Source organism: Cyrtonyx montezumae, unplaced genomic scaffold (assembly GCF_038088225.1).
Source record: "Cyrtonyx montezumae isolate F1298 unplaced genomic scaffold, pur_monq_1.0 scaffold_14, whole genome shotgun sequence".
Classification (NCBI taxonomy): Eukaryota; Metazoa; Chordata; class Aves; order Galliformes; family Odontophoridae; genus Cyrtonyx; species Cyrtonyx montezumae.
Window position 1 is genome coordinate 14367994 of NW_027071870.1, and position 22394 is coordinate 14390387.

At 40.0% G+C, this 22394-nt stretch overlaps 1 protein-coding gene across 1 annotated transcript in view; it reads left to right on the plus strand.

Moving 5' to 3' along the window:
• The first annotated feature begins 3519 nt into the window (after window positions 1-3519).
• Window positions 3520-22394, plus strand: part of ADARB2 (adenosine deaminase RNA specific B2 (inactive)) — a 298031-nt gene continuing 279156 nt past the window's right edge. Inside the window, exon 1 of the mRNA XM_065731583.1 lies at window positions 3520-3874. Within this exon, the coding sequence (XP_065587655.1) occupies window positions 3775-3874 (100 nt within the window). The 5' untranslated portion in view covers window positions 3520-3774. The remainder of the gene's footprint in view (window positions 3875-22394) is intronic.

Sequence of the window (22394 nt, forward strand, 5' to 3'; positions counted from 1 at the left end):
ATCATGTTCTTGAAGTTGTTTATCTGAGCTATGAATTGCTTAAATAAATATAAATTGTTTTCTTTTTTCCTTCATAAATTTTTATTTTTCTTCACTTCTGTTAATTATTAACTCTACACTGCTTTCCTGAGAAATGGCAATATAAATGGCAATCTATAATTAAGATGCATATCCTGGCATCCAGTTTCACACTCATTCTCCCCAAAATACTCTCAGTCCCCATCAATAATCCAGTTAATATACTATTTGGACTGCTCTTAACTCTCTGAGAGAGTTCTCTCATAGAACCTGAGTGAAGAAGTGTACTGGCACAGATCTGACAAAGCTTGGATTCCTTGGCCAGTTGATTCTAGTGCTGAGAGACCTGTCTATTCCACAAGAACAGGAATTGATATTGATGTATGGGCTGGGATGCGTTGTGATGGGTCACATGAGAAGCCACAACTCCTTAAACCAGATAGGAAAACAGAAAGCCTTTTACATCAGAACTTGTATGTCTTCCTACTTATCCGGTTCAGGTACCTGAGCAGGCATCACTGATGTGAAGTGCACTTCTCTGAAAGCTGCAATTGAAGGTATGTAAAGTGGTATTGTCTTTAGTAGTATGAAATGCAGGTGAAAAACATAATGGCCCCCCAGCCCATGGGAATGGGTGAAGCTCTGAGCTGCTTTATGAAAAGGAGCATGAAATACTACTGAAGGTCATTACTAGGACATGAAGTAGTAGTCACAATTTCTGTGGGTCACTCAGTTTATCAAGTGCATCGGCCACTAGTGGCATGAGCACATAATGGAAAAAAGGGGTATCATTTTATAATTTGGCTTCTTTTCTGCCTCACTGATGCTGCTTTTGTATTTCCTAGATTAAGTTTATGTCACTGCCCTTACCATAGCACTTGAAATCATGTACTTGTTTGCTTAGGGGTAGAGACAGGCTGCTGATGGGACCGGTGATCTTTCACTCTTGTTAGAAAAGGTGCTGAAACAGGATGTCACTGAGTAGAAAAGGTGCCTTCTTCCATTGTGGAGATCAAGAGGATACCTAAGGATACAGGATACCTAAGGACTTTCGTTGACTCTGTAGTTGAACATGACCGAAAGTGATTGCCTTTATCTCATGACCAAGAGGAGTCTTTCCACCAGTGTGACTTCAGCTGTCCCATACTTTCACCAAACCCATAACCAGTCAAGGAGGGAGCTATACTGTCAGCATAGCTCAGTTTTGTTAATGCTCCGTTGATAATAACTGGCTTGCTTAATGACTGTGCTTAGAAAAGAAAGCATTTCATGAAATTCCTGGCACTGAAAGATAGCTTTCAAGAATCAGTAAACTGTCACATTTTTCAGGTTGGCTTGTTAGCGTGCCTTCTCTAGGGACTGGCAATGCCACCTGGACAGTCTGTCTTATACTTCTGATTTCCTGTTCCAGTCATTTTGTATATTATATGCTTATAATTACATGTTATCAGGAACAAAATCTTCAGAAACTTTAAAGAATGTGTTGAGCTGGAAGAGATCTCTAAGGATTGGTAAATGTTCTGGGATGTTCCTTTTGTTCTTAATTGGGCCTTGCTTCTCATTTAGATTCCTAATAGATAAAGCACAGATTGGTACTGAAGCATAGAAAGCACTGTTGACTAAATCCGACTCCTAAACTGAGAGACTTCAGTTGCAGACTGGACAAGTGCCTGATATGCAGTTGAATATGCAACTGAGTTTTGCTACTTCACATGCAAATGTAACTTTATCCTACAGTGGTAGATGAGAGTCAGCTGTGGTCAGAGCAACAGAAACCAGGAGGAAAATGGGAGAATGGGTAGGTAAAGGCTGAACATTAAGCAAAGACAAAAATAATAAAATAGCGATTGTCTCTCATTTCCTGCAGACATGGTTTTTCCTGACATAAGTAGAAGCTTTCAAAGAGATGTTTTCTTAAGCTATGGTTCAAAGGTTTGACTTTTTTGGGTGCATCCAGTAGATTGCAAAAGCCAATGTGTCTAAAAACCAACTTCCATGTAGGGCTTCCTGAATTACATCTCACATCCCATCAATGCTGAGACAAACTCTAATGCTCTCTTAACTTAGCTGATAAAGTACGGAGGTCAGTCCTTTTCTGTGCTTTGTTCTATGTCACATAGCTAAAATTGAGGTTACATGGAGCATAAGTGGGAAAAAAAACAAAACAGAACCATTCCTTGGAGGATCCAAGAGGTGACACCATTTTAGTATGAGTTCGTTATCCAAATTCTTGGTCAACTGAGCACTTTTAGCTATGTTCATGGAAACTCTTTATTATTATTATTATTATTATTTAGTTGGAGGAATCTGTCAAACATGTAGCTCTGCTTAATCCAAAAACAACAGAGGCCTATAACAGCCAAACACAGAGGGTTTCTAATAGCTGGGAGAGTTGCAGTGGAAGTGCTTAGCAGCAGGAGCTGGGTAACCTACATTCCAACAAGAGGAAGTTTTAGATTAAAGGAGTTCTGATAAACAGGGTTTTACTGTGCTTCTCCAGCCAGCTACAAATAGAGTCAGCACTAATGATGACATTAATTATTTAGCATAGTATTTTCTTCTTGATATTCTTATGCTTTCCATTCACTGCCTGTGAATCTAGATACATATTTTTAACTTAGATAATAACTAAGGAGGGAAGAGCATGGAAGCAGTAGGTCCCCTGTAACTTAAAGCAGTATCTTATCTGTTGCATATGCTGGCTTTTTCTAATGAACGTGTAATGCTTTGTAGTGAAGCTTTTCAGAGGAATGCTGTTGTCATCTTTCCTCCCCATAAAAGCCCCTCTGCTCCCGACACATTAATTGCACAGTTGCCTAAATGAGGCACTGCAGAGCGTTAATGTATCAGTCTGAGCGACAGCACACTCTGATTTTCACAGAGCTTTTGCCCTTGATTGTGAACATAGCAGAGCACGTACCTTACAAATAAGTGGAAATTCAAGGGGAATTGCTACACTTAGCCTCCCGCATAAGGCTTGCGGATACAAATCTTTCGACAGTAACTCATACTCTACGCATGGAAACAATAAGCAGAGCAATTAGCAAACTAGTTAGTATGTGTTTGGTTGGGGAAGACAGCAGCAGCATTTCTGTGCTGCTGGAAGAAGAGCGTTCGGTGTCCACATGGTCTAAAGATAGGGAAAAAATAATAATAAAAAGAGAGAGAGAAAGAAAGGGAAAAAGAAAGAGGGGCTTGCAATCCTGTCTGCAGCATCCCTACTCGCCACCTCAGGCTTCTCCCGGACCAGGCGGCAGGACGCTGCCGTTCCCCGCGGGAACGCTTTGCGCGGCTCTCTGCCGGGAGCCAGGCACAGACGGCAGCCCGTGGGGAGCGGAGTTTGGGGGCGAGGGCTGGCGGAGCTGATGTCAGAGCAGGGCGGCGGGAGCGATTGGGCTGCAGGAGACTTTGCAGCAGCAAATCCTCCCCCTCGCCCCCCACCCCCCCTCCCCCAAACCCGCTCCGCTCCGCACCCCCTCCCTCACTCTTCGCGCTCTCCCTTCAAAGCGGCCGGGGCCGAGAAACTCGCAGAGGTACCAAAAGTGGGCGCGGGGCCGGAGGAGCCGCCGAGGCCGCCCCCGCCCCCGGGCAACGTGCGGCCGGGCCCGGCCCGTCGGGGCGGAGGCGCGACCCCACGCCGGGCAGCGCCGAGCGAGCGGCCCTCCCCTGCGCGCTATAAAAACCGCCTCCAGAAAGAGGGGAAAGTCGGCGGGAGAAGAGCATCGCGGCGCGGTGCCGTTGCTCTCAGGTACGGGCATGACATCCGTCCTCGGCGGCAGCAGGGCGTCGGGAGGGCCGAGCGGGCAGCTGAAATGCAAGTCCAAAAGGAGGAGGAGGAGGAGATCGAAGAGGAAAGGTAAGAGGAATTTTGTTTCTTTTTTCTTCTTCCCTTTATTTCGCTCCCTCTCCCTCTGCCTGTCTCCCGCCCGCACGGCTGCTCCTGCTCTTCTCGACTCTGGATGGCGCCCGCCGGCACCGGCCCCGACGGCCGCGCAGAGGCGGCGATGCCCTCCTGCCCCGCGGGGCGAAGCGGGGACCAGAGGGACCGCCGCTCCCCCCGCCCTATTGGCTCTCCCCTTCTCTTTGTTCGGAGCCGCGGCTGAATCCCGCGGCGCTGCTGGTGAGGCGGAGCTGTCCCGGGTGCTGTCCCCGGGAGTCCCGCGGTGTCCCCGTTCCTCCGCCCGGCGGGACGTGCCCGTGCGGAGCACAGAGCGGTGCGGTCTCGGCTGCGGGAGGCGATCCCAACGCTCTATTATCTTTTTTCCTTTCTTTTTTTAGAAAAGGTCCACCAAGTTTAGCTATTTTTGGTACTGCTCCGCTTCCCCCAGCGAAAAACCTTTGCTAGGGAAGTACTAATGGTCACGAACATGAAAAGTAAAGCTGCAGGATGTCACTGCAAACAGGGAATATGTCCGAGATAAAAGCTCTTCTGAAGGCTGTCCTGTTTTCTCCTATAGAGAGGATGACACACTACTTCCTGATTTTTGATGTCTTGTCTGAAAAAGTCAGTTACCGGACTGTGAACACTACAGTAAAATGAATGGATACAGGAAACAGTGCCAGCTGCATCGTCTTTGTGCACAGCAATGCTAACTCCAAGTATTTATCTGAGCAGTAAATATCCCCCAGACCTGTCACTGACAAAGTAACAAGGGGTTGACACAAGTTTTAGCTTCTCAAGTGAAGCTGATAATCAGCTACATTATTTCTTCTGATTCTAAAAGTCTTAATTTATAGAGCTCATTAGCTAAGAGTATTTCAACTACTGACGATGTTAAATCCAATAATCATGTTATTGGATAACTTTTTAGAATGTTGAAGCAGGTTTTGTGTGATACCAACTGAAAATGGGTCGGATGCTGAATTCTGGACTCTCTTGCACAACTGTCACTATTTCAACTTTGAACTCTGTTTTCATAATCATACTATCAAACAGTGACATGAGCACAAATGTGAACAGCAGATCTGCAGGAGCATTCACGCTTCTAGTAGCTGTGTAGTCTTAACTTGCTGCTCCTCAACTTCAGTGTGCTGTAACACCCAGTGGTAAAGAGTATTTTACACTGTTACAGAGTGAATTTTAAAGTATGAAGCAAAGGGGGAGTTCCAACACTCAGTCCCTTAAAATCTGCTTGTATGTAAGTTGCTCTCTGTAGACTTCTTTAAATTTGTAGGTGTTTGAGAAAAACAAATTTTCTATGGCTTTACAAACTTAGCCTAGCCTTAGCTATCCTGTGCTTGGCAAGAAGAAAAATGTGGCCAATTATCCACACAGTGGAGAAAAGGTGTTTTGTTATGACAGTAAATCATAAGTGTTGATTTTCTTTCTAGGAAACAGACAGAAATGAGGGTCTTTTAGTAATACTTCTTTTTTGCTGATTTGTTTATTGCTCTGTTTTGCCAAAATAAGGTGGAAGTTGATTGTCTTAAAAAAAATAAATACACAAAACAGACAGAGAACTTGCTAACTAATAACTTGCTAAATGGCAGCTATTTGCAGAACACATAGCTGGATGCTAATGACATTCTAGAAAGTATTTGTCTGACCATTATCAATGAGAATGTGCACGTGAAGAGTTTGTCTGTTCCTTCAAGCATACTGTTGTAACCACTTTCAAATCAGGTGGTTGCTATATTTGCTATAGGGAGAAATACATGTGTTTGTGTTATTTTGTTCTTTCATTCATATATAAATACTATATATATTCTTAAAACAAACAAAAAGAAAATACACATTCCTGCGAATTTATGCTGGCAAAATTCCTCTAACTTGTGACATGTCCAGTATAAAACCTATTGGTTTTGACTATCATAATAGCTTATTTATTTATCATATATTCCTATTTCTTTTTTTTTTTATGCTATTTAGTGCGAAGGTATTGTTTAATAACTATCTCTCCAGAAGATTCATCAAGGAAATGTTTATTAGGCTCACAAATTACTACATCTTTGTGAAAATTAATATGGTCTGCAGCATTCCGCAGTTATGATTATTTAACAGATGGTGAAAAAAAACCTTTTATAGAGTTACAACTAAAGTACTTGCCTTTAATAGTTCTCCAGTACCTATCTTGTTATTTTAAGCGAGAATACTTTTAAAAGATGCTTTAAAGTGTGTATGTATTCATGTGAATTTACACAGACACACAGATATTTCTGGACACATGTATACAAAGAAACTGTCTTAAATTTGAATGGAGTAGTATCAGAGTAAGGAAAAGAAATTACCTCTCACCCCCCACTCCTCAAGGTGGTGAGCTCTACAGATTATTTATATAATTTAATATACTACATTAGACACATTATATACAATCTGTACTTAAAAAACAGACCGAGACAATGCCTTATGGAATATCTAGGAATGCATAGCAGTAGAAATAGATACTATTATCTGTTTAATAGCATTATTTTTCCTCTTCTATTTTACTTCCTGTGGTTTTAGTCATCTTTTTGTCCTCAGTGTGAATTATGTTAGTTGTCCAGTTTTAGCAATTTGCTTATTACTCTCCATACCTGGATGCTCTGTTTTAGGACTTTCTTAGGGGCAGAAAGCAAGTTCAAGCAAGAAGAACAAACAACATTCTTTGAATAGCTAAGTGTCTGTGTGTATTTATGCTAAAAAACAATATAACCCATGTGCTGTGATGGGAAACACAGAGAGAGAATTTCCATATATGCAAATCAGGCGCAGAAGACACTGAGTGTGATTCCAGTGTACAAAGATATAGCCTAGTAATTAATTTTTGTGCACCTAATTTTTAGGTACATGAAATCCAGCAAACTACTGAGTACAAATATCTTTCCTTGAAGCATTAATGTTAAATATCCATGCACTGGATATCACGTTCCGAGCTCATATATTTGCTCAGAGGTTCCATTCAGTTTTACACTGCTTGCAGAGTGTGTGTTAAAAACACTTAAACGGTTGGATATTCACAGCTTTTCTTAAGTTACTAAAGGGGGGAATATTCTGTCATTTAGAAAATAAATATTTAACTCTGAAACTTCTTAATTTCTCAAAGACCTAATGAAAAATAAATGCAGTTGATTGCCAAAATATCCGCAGGCTAATTTCATGCAAAAGCGGAAATAGATATTTTATGCTTCTCTCTCTTTCTTCTTTCTTTTCATTTTGATATGTGTATAAAATGACCAGAAGTTAAAAAAAAAAACTCTGACTAATGATTTAATTAAATCTATTCTAAATTTTATATCTTTAAAAAAATTGCTGGGTAGTGTTTTTTATAGTGTTTTCTCCAAGGCTTTGAAACATGGCAGAGTATTGGCAGAATTGAGCGCAGTGGCCTCCCCATGTTTTGTGCAGATTTGATAGCCTGCAGTACTGATTTTGAAAAGAAGGCTTGCTTTCTGAGATAAATGGTTAAAAGTAGACCAAACAAAAACAGAGTTGCCACTCACAGATAATACTAAAAAAACACACTTATATTGCCACTTCTCAGTTATTTTCCAGCATAAGACAACAAGTAAGCCACCTTATTTGCAATATCTTCTTATAGAGCTAGCAATTAAAGTTAAGTAGAGGGAAAGAGAGGGAATCAGGTATCCCTGATGTGGTGGGAAGCTTTGTCAGGTGTATTTTTTTTTCTTTTCCGATAAAACGGGATATGAAATAAAAGTGGACAGAATAAGCTAAGAAAGGGCAGCAAGAAAGCGAGAGAGACAAACTGATTGTGAAACAAAATTTCATGAAAAATTAATGAAATAGAAAGAGTGTGCTGAGGACAGAGGGAGGAAACCAGCTTGGTTCTTCATCATCCTGCAATGCCAAAGTAATAAATGAGAGTGTTTCATCACGGCGAGGTTCAGGGACACAACTCTTTCCCCACAACAGGATTGTGTCGTGCTTCAAGATGTGTTCCGCTTATCTCATTCCCTGGCAGCTTGAGACGAAGGGACTGGATTTAGTGATAAAATTAAATTGATTAAACCTTTATCCATCATCTAATTTGGTACCTTTCTTTTTTCTTTTCCTTTTTACTATTACCTCCAATTTCTAGTGATCCGTGTAATGACAGCAATTTGAGATAGCATCAAGGACATTAGCTACAATGACTGAACTTAAATTTAGAATAAAAATATGGGATTCATGAGTCCATACCTAAATAGCAGACAATTAGGTTATAGCGCAGCTGTATCTTCCTAGCAACAGCACATAAGTGTGAGAAAAATAAAATTGTGCATTTTACTTTAAGAGAGGACAAAATATTTCAACTTTATCTCCAGTTGTTAATTATGTAAGCAGAAAAAGCAGTAATACAAATATTGACCAGATTGTAAATGAACAACCACGAACATAGTCAGTTTTGGCTTTTTGAACACAGAAATCAAGTCAGAGGTTTTGCTTTCTTCAGTAGTGATGCACAGGCACCGAAAGGTAGTGGCAATATATATAGTGTTGGAAATCACTTCAATGTGCTTTAAATTTTCGTAGCTTCTCTGTGATTTGGACAGTAAAATTCTCCCACGATGTAATTCTTTACAGCTTTGCTTACAAATACCTGTTTAAGAGATATTAATGGAGTTTTGAAAATACTTAATGGCAGCCCTTTATGAAGCGCTACCCTACAAATGGAAAACCCTGCATTAAAAATTAAAGGTCACATGAAATTGCCTTGTGAAATATCAGAGGTAGCAAAGGTCCATGGAAACATTTTCTTAGGTTCTTTCAATTCTCTTCAGGTTAGAGAGTTTCATTGAAAAGGCGAGCATTAGAATATCTGTCTGATCTCCATTAATTGTACTATTTTTGAATTACTGCTGTCCAATATTGCTTAGCTTTTGCAAGTAGTAATGAACCTGAATTGATCTCTGTGTTCACTGCTAACTATCTCTACAACCTTTCAGGCAGTTTACCGTTTTTTCCCATGTAAACTATTAGTTATCCAGACAAAAAGCTGATATGCATCAGTAGATAGATTATTCTCAAGGCGTTTGTGATGAACTTGACATTTATTTGTGTGTAAAACTGCCTGGTTTGCCTGCAAATCATGTAAGTTCCAACAGTGCTTACATTTCTTCTCTGACTTTTGTTTCCTGGTGCATGAATTTTAAGTGAAGCAGCCAACCCAGAGGTGTTCTAACAGCATGTTGTGTTATGTAATATATTACAAAGACCACTTTGTTAACTGGTAGAAACAGCTTGTCAGCTCATACTAATAGGCAGCCCTCCCTGAGTCATAAAATAACCAAATTTAATGCCTGAACAGAAAGCATTTAAATGGACAGTGTTATCATTGTTGTCCAGGTAGTCTCAGATTTCTTGCTTGCTTCTTAAAATGGATTTGAAATATGAAGGTATATTTTGGGGCTCTGAGTTAACAATGCCTGTTTGAGATGAAGGACTGGTGGTTGCATGTACGGTTTGATGGAAATCTCTGCTAACCAAGGCGTGGTAATGAGGGAAGCACAGAGCAGGGCAGGATGCGTGAAGAACAGGGTGGCTAATATTGAGGATGTTATGGTGTCATTAGTGAATGAAAGGTATGTTCTTGCAGAGTGCTTTCTGCCTCATTCTGGCTGTTCTGGCTCAAAAATGTATACTAGAAACATTAAGGATTCAGAGGCATATGGCAAAGGGATTAGATGTGTAAAACTTAAGCAGAAGAAAATTGATGAGACTTATATTGTTTACTTTGGAGATAAATGTAAGAAGGAATACAGCAAAACCATATTAACAAATGAAAGATTACAAAGAAAGTAAGCTGGCTACTCTTGTTTATTCCTGGTTTATTTATTTACAGAGATAGAAGCCTTTTAGAAAGCTGAATTACATCACATTTCAAAGGAGAAAAGGACTTTCTTCTGAGACAGCACATAGCTGTCCTGTGGGGCTCACTGTTTCCAAGTATGAAAAAAACAAAACTTACATATGTGTAAGGAGAGGAAGCACTTGATTAGCTCAGCTGAGAATACAGATAACAAGTTTGCTGCTCACTTCAGCGAATGCAGGTTTGGGCTTTATGTTGGATGTATCAGGATTTGTTTGTTTTTTAATATGAGTTACGAATCCTCTTTTTCAGGAAGCGATCTGACATGGATTAAGGGAAAAGGTGGATTGTAGGTGGTTTATTCAATTGTGGTCACTACTGGGCTGACACTGAGTGGCCGGCTTTGTGCCTTCCAACATGGGAGCACATCTGGAGGAAGGGTGGTGTATTTCCTTGCTTTCCCCGATGACTTGTTCAGTCCTTGCCCTTTCTGTTACCACTCATCTCCCTGTACGTAAAGACAGATCAGAATTCCCAATCCATGATGCCGTGATTAATTTAGAAGGATGACATGTTAATGTCCTCCCCTCCTTCTTTTTCCCTTGGAAAAAGGAACAAAGCAGTGGGATACTGTGGGGTGACAATGAGCCATGTAACCACACAATGATTTGTTAAGCATAAGAAAGCTAGTTAATGACATGACTGTGAGCGCATTGCTGTGGGATGAATGCTATGCATGAGAGATGGCTCCTACAGATGGTGGTTGTCTTTGTGCCAGTGTGGGACGGGGCTGTGCCAACCATCACGTCCCATGGTGCAGCCACGCCACTTGTGAGTGCTGTTTCTGAACCTAGCATACACAGTAGTGGTGCTTCATGTGCGTTTTGGCAAGCAGTGAGCAATAAGTAGGTCTCAGCAAAGTACTTCTTGAGAAAGGGTGCTTTTACATTTTTTTCTCAATTTTTACAACAACCTCAGAAGGTGCTCAAATTTATTAGCAGCTACCTTTCTCTGCCTGCTTATGAAACATCAGCATGAAGGGTCAATGCCGCTGGGAAACATAGGGTGAAATAAGTAGGACTTCGTGGACTTTTTATCTCCATCTCCATAGAAAGATATATACACACAGCTGATTTTATGCAACTGCCAGCTTCTTACTGTGTGCAGTGGCTACTCGTTCCATAAATAGCAGGGTTTAACAAAATGATGGCCAACTCAAATAATGCTTACCTTTGCACGAGGCCTGATGCTGCTGCCCTTGCTTCCAGTGAAGTTGTAATTGAAACTTCTTCACGTGAGTTGGAGGACAGAACTGTGCTGCTATATACGTGTGTGTTTGTGCTGAAACATTTTTGTATGAAGCAGGGACTTTTGTGGCCTTCTCTGTCTGGCTATGTTAAAACAATGAGCATACAGAACTCCAAGTTCTATTAGACAGTGTATCTCAAATCCTGTAGAATCCCCCAAAATATTTTCTTTAGGAATTAATTTTTACATCAAGCTGAATAATTTTGTTCAGAGATGTAAAGATAAAATCAATTTCTAGCATATGTATATTTATACACATCCATCCATACATTCATGCTGTACAAATTTGCAATTTCAAATACATATGCATACATGTAAACATTCCTGTAAGATTTCTGCATTATTTCCGTCTGTGTAATATCAACAGTCTTATGGAAAAATCACAGATACAGCTGTGTAACTATTATAAGATTATTTTTTTATAATTGAGAAAAAAAATGAAAGAAATTTCTTATAATCTGGATTTTTCAGGGTATTTCTATGTTCTATTTTTGTACATATTTTTTTCGGAGAAGCTGAGTTATTCAGAATGGCAAATACAGAGACGCTTGCGCAGGAGCCTGTAATATTCCTGTCAGGAAACCCCAAATGTTCATCAAAAAAGGTGGATTTGGTCTGAAGTTTGCTTTTGTGCTGATCTTTCTTGAGCTTATTTCCATGGAAAAGCTGTCATAGCTGGGAACAGGAGCCACCTTGAGCTGGTGCTCTTTGTCACATCCGTGCCAGCAGACATGGCATACAATGCCAGGCAAAAATGCCTATGGATCCTTCAGCAATATTTAACCTAAATTAACGTTCATTAGCTGATTTCCAGGCTGTAATCTTGCCTCCCTCAAGCCAATCATGAATTGCTGTTTATCTGTTCTCATGAGTGGCAGTTTTGAGCGGTGAGGGGCAGAGCCGCAGTGGTCTGCGTTGCCTCCATTGTTGAGCAGCGCAGATAGTAATTAAATAGGAGCTCAGCTCTTGCTGCTTGTGGATGGAGGAGTTTAAAAGATGCAGTACAAAGAGAGGCAGTTCTCTGCTATCACTGACAGCAGGTCTCCTCCAGCAGCAACTGCTGCAAAGAGTATTGATTGATCTGTGTTTATCATTTATTTATGCTAAAGCATCTGATGCGCGTCTGTAAAATCTGTTATTTCTAAAATCAAGACACTTGGCTTGTTTTCAGTCCTCATTCACAGTAACTGGCTTTTGCAGATGTATGACAGAGGTTTCCTTTCCCCAGCACTGTGCCCCTGAGGAGCAGTTTTTGTGCCCTCAGCTGAAATCCATGAACACAAGTCATTTGATGATTTTTCTAAAAAAAAAAAGAAATAAAAGTTTCACTGTGCAAATGCTTTTGCTTTTGTAGGAAGACAGAATATACAGTGTTCAAGCATAAATTTGAGGGGATTCCATCCTCCAGAACAAGTCAAAAGCAAATCTTACTGGGTTAACTTCCACACTGACCAATAAGAATTTAGTTCTGCATTCATGGTTTTGTTTGTTTGTTTGTTTTATTTTGTTTTTTTTTTAAATGAAGAATTTTTCAGTTCCTGCATGCTAAAATACAAAGTGTAAATTGTAAGGTAGGAACAGGCAGTACAACACTAACGGTAACCCAGTTCCCACCATATGGTTATTAGGTGTCAAAAAATAAATGGGGAGAATTTAAAAAAAAATGTACTCTGGTTTTGATTAGTCTGAAATGAAACAGCCCTTGGCAGTTTAGCGGTGTGATTTGTAATAGAGGCAGCTTAACAGGACTCTGCTTTTTAGATTTGCCAGCACAGGCACGCTTTAAAGCAGGTGATAACATTCTGCTAAAATGGTTCAAGGTTAGAAAACACAGACAAAAGTTTTCCTGAAGGTCAGTTCTTAAGTTTACCCTTTTATGATGCAAGGCACATTGAACTAATTTTTGCCCTTCCCTCCGGATAATCCCATCTCGCCCTTGCCAGCAAGGACTCTCGTTACCTAAAGCTGCCCAAATGCATCTGTCATGGCACCACATCGCTCAGCAGTGCCACAGTGGGACCTCACTCTGCCATGGCCCGGCCCCACACATATTCAGCCTGCAGGGCTGGTGGACAAGCAGAGTTGTCCCTGCTGCCATAAGCCTGCAGGGTTGTTCACTTGGCTTCTCCCTTGCTGACCAGAGGCCTCGCTGTTTATTTCTGAATGTACCGTCTGCATTTACTTTTTTTATATACATATATATATTTAAAATTTTTTATTTATTTTTAGATATAAACAAATACATGGGAACAGATTTTTCATAAATATGACCTAAATTTCATAGTCGTTTTTTCCACTAACAATCTTAATTACAATGCCTACAGTGTAGTTCATTAATTTGGGAACTGCGTATGCTCCTTGGAAGAATAGGAGATTTTTCCTGAGACTGCTATAAATCGACTGTACTATTTCACTGTAAGATAAATCTTTGAATAAAATATGGCAGATAATTATAAGTTTTTTAAAAAGCCATATAAAACAAAAACAACAACAACAAAAAATGGTTTTCTAGTGTAGAAAATTGATTTGAAAAGTTAAAACAATTTTTAGTTAAAAAAAGTATATGCCCCATGCAACATTACTTTGCCGTCAAAAAATTCCAAGCCACCATCAAGAATCTCTAAAGTGAAATGAAAGCAAGAAGGAACACATTACAAATTATTTTGGATCTTATAGGGTGCATTTTCTAAGAGGACTATGAATTTAACACGGTTGAAAACATCTCCATCTTTTATATTAATGACTAAGATAACTGCAAAGGCAACAAGAACAATTCTTAAACTAGTACTGAATATATGCTACCCTGAAGATCCATGTGTTTATCACATTTGTGCTTTCTGAATTTGATCTCTTTACTGAAACACTTTCATGTCTTGTCATTATCTCCTCACACATGTCCTCGCTTTATTCATACAAATTATATAAATGAATATATATGGGAGATTGGTGATTGGATCAGGCTAATATATCACAAAAGATTTCTGGAGTTGCATGTGGCAAAATCACTACCTTAGTCAGGCCATCATGCTCAGAAAAGCAGTAAAAAGTAACAAGATTTGCATACAGATACACAGGTGCTTAAATTTTCTGAGGAATCAGAAAATAAACAAGAAGCTGTTATTGTTTTCCTAAAAATTTTCCAGAGATAAAGAAGTTCCTAATGTACATGATTGTCAAAACCTATTACTTAAGACCTGTTCTGATCCCGTTTTACCTCACCTAAACTGATCCTAACCCTTGCTGTTCTGAATAAATGTTTCTGTGACACTGGCATGTTGTAAAGATGGTGTGTCTGTGCTTTTTAGACAAAAATGGGAAACGGCAAAAAATCAAGGCATGGGGCTAAGATTAATTTTCTAATAGCGATTATAGCAAAAGCAATGTTTGTAGGCTGTAGGGTGTGAGCAGTGGTTTATCAGTCTCAGTATTAACTCATTTGATTTCTGTTGATTGCCCTGGGCCGTATTGTGAATCTTGGTGTGGGGCAAGTTCCTGCCCGCAGTCTGCACCAACACATGAATTTCCATCTGTTGCTGCCCTGATTTCCAACAGGTATTCGTGAATTTATGCACTGGAGAATAGGTATGGATGACTCACTGAGGTTTGCATGGCAAAAAAGAGAATCATCTGTGATTACCTGTGATCCTTATCGATTCCTTGCAACTTAGGATGATCTGTGATTCTAAGACCACCAGCACAGTCCAGGTATAGACATGAGGCACAGGCACAACGAGATGGGTCACCGTCAACATACCAGTGACAAAAATCATGGCGTGATGGTAGCAGCAACACAGTCCCTGACTGAGTGTGGGAACTTGGAGTCCATCAGTCCTGCCTAACAGCTTGTCTCTGCTGAATGTTGACAGTATATTACATAAATTTCCCTGCAACAGCTTGTTTCAGAAACTTTTCCCAGTAATGTAGATTGTAGAATTTTGTTTTGACTGCTTGAGTGCATATTCATTAGATAAAAGCCCAGACAATTACTGTGATAGTTTTACTAGCAGGTGGAGCACGTTTTAGGATTTGATGGGCATGGGATTTGTTGGAATAATCTCAGAGAAATTTGGAGGATTATTCTTATGGTGAGGGGGTTGTATGAAAAGTGAGAACGTAAGCAGATTGGAAGGTGATTTCATTATGTTTTTGCAATAGTTTGGTTTTACCATTTTAAATCTAGAATAAGTTCATACTTTGAACAAATAAATGTCTCTTAGGGCAAGCAGTGAACTACACAGATAAATGCTGCCTAAACAATATAGCTTACAATTACATAAATAGTATGCAGTGATATTTCTAAGGGATATGATTTTATTGTGTTCATTTTCCAAAACAGTAAAAAGTGATAGGAAAAATGTTTTCTGTCTTCTACAATTATCATTGTCATCTATTATGTACATTAAGGTTATAGCTTAATTTTTGTTGAGTAGGTAATAATACAGAAAATATGCATGCATCAACACTGCTTGTTGTGAATTTGCGATCAAAAGCACCATTTCCTTTTTTGTTTCCACTAGAAAAGAAAGAAAGATTGAGAGCAGAGTCAAGATGAAGAGAATAGGAGCCTGATCCTGCTTTGTCACGTGGGAATCCCTCTTTTTCAGGAGGACTGGGCCCTACTGCTTACGGGGACCTTCATCCCATGGGTGGCCATTCTCCAATGGGTGGTCACATTGTCTTCACTGATCTCAGTGGTAATTTTAATATGGATTAGGGTCATGCCAGTTGGAACTGTCCATAACACATCACTGCCAAATGAGAATTTCTAAAAGAAAGCATGAAAGTTAAAATTGCACGTTCAGGAAAGCACTTTATTTCCTATATTACAGCAACAGAATTTAACATTACAAGAGGTTTAAAAATACATTTGCATAACACAGAAGTTATCAGTCTAGACTCCCCATCTGTTGAATGCCTTGTTAGTAAGTAGCTGTAGCACTTCAGTATTTGACTTAAACATAATGTAAAAAATGTTAATAATTTCTCTACGCTATTTTGCTATAATGAAACTTCAAAGCTATGAATGCATATGTTTATATTCAATTTCTCTTTATAAACAAAAAAACACAGACACTACTACTGTGCTTATTAATGTGACAATATGTGCTCCAGCAATGCATACGTTAACGTACATACACATTTATATAAAGGGTTGAGCTGATGGAAGCTTTATCCTAGGCTTCATACAGACCTTGAATCAAATCCTTAGGTTTTAATAATTATTGGGCCAAATTTCCAGGAATTGATTTGGTTTACTGTTACTTCTGCATCTGTTTTTCCTTAAGCACAGGTTTTATGTACAGGTATTCCTCTGTTGACTGTACTGGTTCCACACTCTCTTGTCCATTCCCCTTTGTCTCTGTTGCTTTCAGTGTGTTTTAATCATGCACTGTAATCCCCTATGCCTTTATAACTGATTAATTAGCAGCCCCTCTGTTTCAGGCTCTGAATCGTTCTCTTATGCTCAGATCATTTATAACCTCAGCCGAAAAGACAAGATTGAATGTCACCCTTGCAATTCAACTCTTTGCTTCATATACCTACCATGATTATTGTTTATGCTTTATTATGAGTGGGTTTTTCTAAGGATGAAATGTTAACTCTCTATTATCTTGGCTCTTAACCTGCAATTAAGTCCCACCAGATGTGCTGACGGGAAATAATGGAAAGTGAGAGAATCCACCACTCATGTTTTCTGGTAGGTTTTGGGACTTCAGATGTTCGATTTTATTTCCCAAAGATTAAATTGAAGAAACTGCAGCTAGAAAAATTGAATGACAAATCAATTATTTTGCAGAGCTTTCATTAGCTTATGAACTCAAAATTTCTTAACAGATATGTGGGATAGAAGAATGCATATGTTTGTATATGTGTGAAAAGTAAACAAATCTGACATTTTCATTGAACGTTAGGATGCCAAAATCTATGGTTTTCAGAAAATCTCATGGCAGAACTTGCAGCTGCACCAGTGGTTTGGCTGCAGCAGTTGCAGAGCTGAACAACCCAGGGGAAGCATTGTATCACAGGAGGATGGGCTGGGCAGGAGCTGGTGGCTCAGGTGACTCACCCAAGGGGACAGAGGGCAGTGGCAACAAAGCCAAAACTTATGTGCTTAACAAGAAGATTGCAGGCTTCTGGTGGCAGAGATCTGTCCTCCTCAGAAGTTCATGTCTGAACTTTCTTCAATTCTTTGTTCAGATTTCCTTGTGAAGCCCAATCAGAGTTCGTGCAGGAAGCATTTTTCTCCATTACATTTGCCCCCCTTTTTTTAAGCAAATAGGGTCAAGATATCAAGAGATATAAGGGGGATCAAATATCCATTTGCCATTATCTATTTCCAGCAGGAAACCATGAGAGCACAGAGTAAAGGAATAGCAGAGGAGAAATTTTGCCAAGACGGTGTTTTACAGATAGAATAGCGAAGGATTAAATATTTCCTTGCTCCTCCTACCTACTGTCCCAGACATCCTCTCAAGCACCAGCTAGCAGCACAAAGAGGATTTATTTCTCTAGAAGGAGCTGGCTGTCTCTGAGTGTCACATAATTTATGCAGAAATTGCTTGTTTACTTTCTTTTTAAAGCCCATGTGGAATTCTCAGTCCAAAGGACTGTGTTCTCTTCTTCAGCCAAACTTGAGCTGAAAAGAGAGGTACTGAGGCTGTCCCAAACATAGAATCATTGAATATCCTGAGGGAAGGGACCCACAAGGATCACTGAGCCCAGGGAAGGTGATTGTCCCTCTCTACTCTGCCCCCATGAGGCCCCATCTGGAGTACTGCATCCAGGTCTGGGGCCCCCAGTACAGGAAAGATGTGCAGCTGTTGGTGCAGGTTTAGAGGAGGGCCACAAAAATCATCAGAGGTCTGGAGCACCTCTCTTATGATGACAGGCTGGGGGAGCTGGGCTTGTTCAGCCTGGAGGAGACAAGACCATGAGGAGATCGCATTGCAGCCTTCCGGTATTTAAAAGGAGATTATAAATAGGAAGGGAATAAACTTTTTACTCAAGTAGATGTTAATAGGACAAGGGGAATGGTTTTAAGCTCAAGGAAGGAAGGTTTAGATTAGATGTCAGGGAGATGTACTTCACAGAGAGTGGTGAGGTGCTGAAACACACTGCCCAGAGAGGCTGTGGATGCCTCATCCCTGGAGATGTTCAAGACCAGGTTGGATGGAGCCCTGGGCAACCTTTTACAGTACCAGATCTGGAGGCTGGTGGCCCTGACTGTGGCAGGGGATTTGGACTTTAATGATCCTTGGGATCCCTTCCAACCCAAGCTAGTCTGTGATTGTATGATTCTATAGATATTCATATAATACAAATTTAAGAAGAAAGAAAACAGCATCTGATTGTATTTTGTTGTTGTTTTCACAACTCTGTGTAACTACCCATGAGCTTTTAGGGATCTATATTAAAAATATTTTCAAATATGAATAAGAAAAAGCATGTGCATAGAGCTTCATCTCAACTAGAATGAGAAATGTGAGGTGCCTTTCTGGAGCTGTGATTCCAATTTTCTGGCTTTCCAAAGAGCTCAGAACAAGTGTGTCTGTGACCAATGGAGCCCATGAAGCATTTTAAAATTGTCTCCAGCACTCATTTCATTCTCCAGGAAGAACTAATTTGAAATATTCCAGCATACCTTTCTGGAGATACAGCACCTCTCTTTCCTGATTGCCTCTGTTTGCTGTGTTTTTTGTAGAGATCTCCTCACTTTCAGATATTTAATCTCTTACAGCCTCATAGTGGCCAGACGCACACCTTTTAGCCTCTTCTATTTTGGTTGGTACCCTCAGCTGCTGACACAGAATCATGGAATCCTTAGAGTTGGAAGAGACCTTTAAAGGCCACCTAGTCCAACTTTCCTGCAATGAACAGGGCCATGCATATCTAGATCATGCTGCCCAGGGCTTGATCCAGCCTCAACTTGAAAGTTTCCATCAATCACATCTCTGGGCAACCTGTTCCAGAACCTCACCATCCTCGCTGTGAAATCCTTTTTCCTTATATCCAGCCTAAATCTACGCTTTTTCAGCTCGAAGCCATTTCCCTTTGTACTATCACCACTGATCCTGCTAAAGAGTCTGTCATGGTTTTATTATTTTTGTTATTGGTAATCTGCATTATAACATCATGTAGTGCATTGGGATTTAAAGAGTTAATGCTCCAGTTCCGTGGATCATCGATAGTTCCAGGTATACCTATCTCAGAAGAGAACTATGTACCCCAGAAGACTTCACGTTACTTTGCATTTCCATTTTCTGTTCAGAGGGAGAGATAAAACTGTTCGCATGCCATGAGACATGCCCCATTTTCCCTTTCTGCTCATCTGTGCAGCGTGTGCAATTCAGTTAGGCTAAATTTCAGGGAAACAAAACAGTTTTTTTTGAACCCGTGTCTCAACAGTTGATGGTGCTTAGGAGAGATGAGCTGCCGAAATGCTGTGGTATTTGTACCATGAGATGGTACAAATAGCAGCTAGCCTCCTGGAAGTGCTCACACATGAGCTAGTCAACACAGACATGTTGCTAGCTAAGGAGCACTGCAGCTGTGTTTATATTCTCTGTCTTCTGGTGGTATGATGGGGGCAAGGTGGCCTGCTGGTGCTCCCAGCACTATCAGCAAGGAGGATGTTTTTAGCCTGGTGTTCATGTGAGGCTTTGGGGCGGGTTCTCAAATTTGCAAAACATTTCTAATAAGGGAATTTCTATTTTGAAATTAGTAGTGCTGAAACTTAAAATTAACTTTTCCTTTAATATCAGGGCATATTTTTAGATCCCAATTCATGTCTCGTGTAAGTGCAGTCTTCCCACAGCTATGCTGGGTGTACTGAGGGCAGGGTGTTACAATTTCCAGAAAAAGATGTTACCCAAGATCTTGAGTACTTACATCCTTTGCCTTATAAAAAACACATCTACTGGTTTTAGGCCTATATGTGGTTTAAAAACAGTGAAAAAGTATGAAATGCTATGCTTTAGTTTCCTGTCACTTGATCTTCATTTTTAATTTGGTTGTATGAAAGGGATCTTTTCTTGAATGTAGATGCTGCAAATTGCAAATAATGATAATAATGATAAATGTCTACAGCATAATCCAAAATTACTCTAAAATAAATTTAGATTTTTCTTTATTTTCTGCAATCTCCTCTTGAGCTACCCATGGGTAGCTGAAGATATTTATGCCCTTCTATTTTCACTGGTCAGTGTGAGGCAAAACCAGGGATGTACTTATATTACCTGCTCCCTGAAGCACATAAAGCTACTGTTCATGGTGGCCAAAACTTTACTTCTGTGAGCCCTGACAAGTACCAAGGACAGTGTCTGGACTTTGGAGAAAGCCCCAATAACTGGATCAGTGCTGGTGGCTTTGAAGCAAGGAGTTTAGGAGGACTCATTAAAAAGCCCTGCTGGTGAAAATTCAGCAAAGTATCAAGCTAAATGATGAACTTGAATAAGGACAAGAGTTTGTTTCCTCCAGGAACACAGCAATAGTTCTCATTAGTGCTGATGCTGAGGGCAGAGGCAGCTTGCAGCTGCATGCTGGACCTTGTCTTTCCTGGCTGCAAGTGCACACTTTTGTCTGTTTTCATTGTCCGCTTTCAGATTTCACTGTCCCCGATAGAATATTTGTGGTGTTCAAGCTGTACTAACAACTAAGCAGAGTGCGTCCCCGCAGCCTTTATTCCCAGGAGCTGCTCTGACACAACAAGGTGGGATAATGGCACAAAGCATCATGGCTGGAGCTGCCCTTTGCCTCCTTATGAGAGCAACCAAGATTTCCACATGCTGTCCTCCTGGAGCTCATCTGAGGCTATCATGGCCTTATCTGGAAATACCCGATCTGGGGAGCGGGAGAACATGATTTTGGCAACAAGCAGTGCAGCAGGAGGACAATCTCAGTGCACGTGTTTGGAAGGTACTCCAGTCCAAGGAGGCTTGGAGTACTGCCAATCCACAAATTAATTACAAATATAAACATATGAAATATGTACGTTTTGCCATAGAACAGGGATGGAATTATATATCAAATAAAACTTTAAGTTATTATTTTATTTAAAATAATAATAAAGCCAATTATTCTGTTAGTATCTTGCAAATACAGTTGAGACCAACTCAATAACTGTTTGCTTGAAAAAGAAAAAAAGCCACGTGTAGAATTTGGGAAAGATGTTCTGTACTTTGACGTGAATAACACAAAAATAAATGAGACATTTAGAAAATGCAAATCATATCTGTTCTTTGTTTTAATCTACCATTCTGGGAGTTTGGAAAAGATAAGATTAGAGAATGATCCATGAGAAATATCATTGATAGACTGAATACTTCAAATCACCAAGGACTCTTTCATTTGAAATAAAACCATCACCAAAAGGCTCTATCAACATACGAATGGAGAAGAATCAGATATTTCTGCCACTGCAAAAAGTTAATAAAGCAAGTCATTAGCATTAGTGCAACTTGCTTCTCTTTCCAATTTACAGCCACATATCTAGATTAACTGTAAAATATTCCTAGGTTTAGGACACACTGTCCTCCATTGAATGCTTAGCAGGAAAAGGTTATTAACATTGAATGGGGACTGTTCTCTCAGGAGAGCTGCAGATAAAATGACCAGGGAAAGAAATAGCACAACTTCTCAAATTAGCATAATTAGTAATTATCTCTTAATAGCCCCACTTGGCTTTAGAGACTTGGCACTTGAAATTCCGCTTAAAGTTCAGTGAGGAAAAACAAATTTCACGCTGAAATGTCTCAATAACACAGCTGAGCTGCCGAGGTAATCGTCTGGTTTAGGTAAAGGGAAGGAGATGAACATATGGATAGTGAAGATCTTTCCTGTAAGCGCTATGTTTGTGTTTGCATATGCAAAGCACTCGAGGCTTAATGGTACAATTGCAACTTTCTATGGGGCTGTGGAGAGGGCAAGAGGATGAGAGAGACTTTTCTCCTTTAATGGAGAGAAACAGATGAAGATAATAAACTCAAAAGAGGAAATTCCATCCATTTTGGACTAGAATTGTGTGAGTTCTGTTGCAAATTTAGCTGAAATAAAAATGCTGAAATAAAGAGCTGAAATAAAAACCCCGGGATAACAGCCTTTACTGTAGCCAATGGCAGAACTGACACCTTCCCCCAAAAGGAAAAAGTCCTCCAACATTTCACTCCAGGCAAAATCAAATGAATAAGCAAGGAGCCCGGTAACCCTATTTTTATTCTTTTTATGTGGCAAGAAAACAGATGGTTCTCTTTAAATGCTTTTGGCTGGGAAAGAACAAAAGAGGAAGTGAAATATTTACATTTTTTTACCTGCCTAAAATTGAGTCCTTTATCCCCAGGCAGA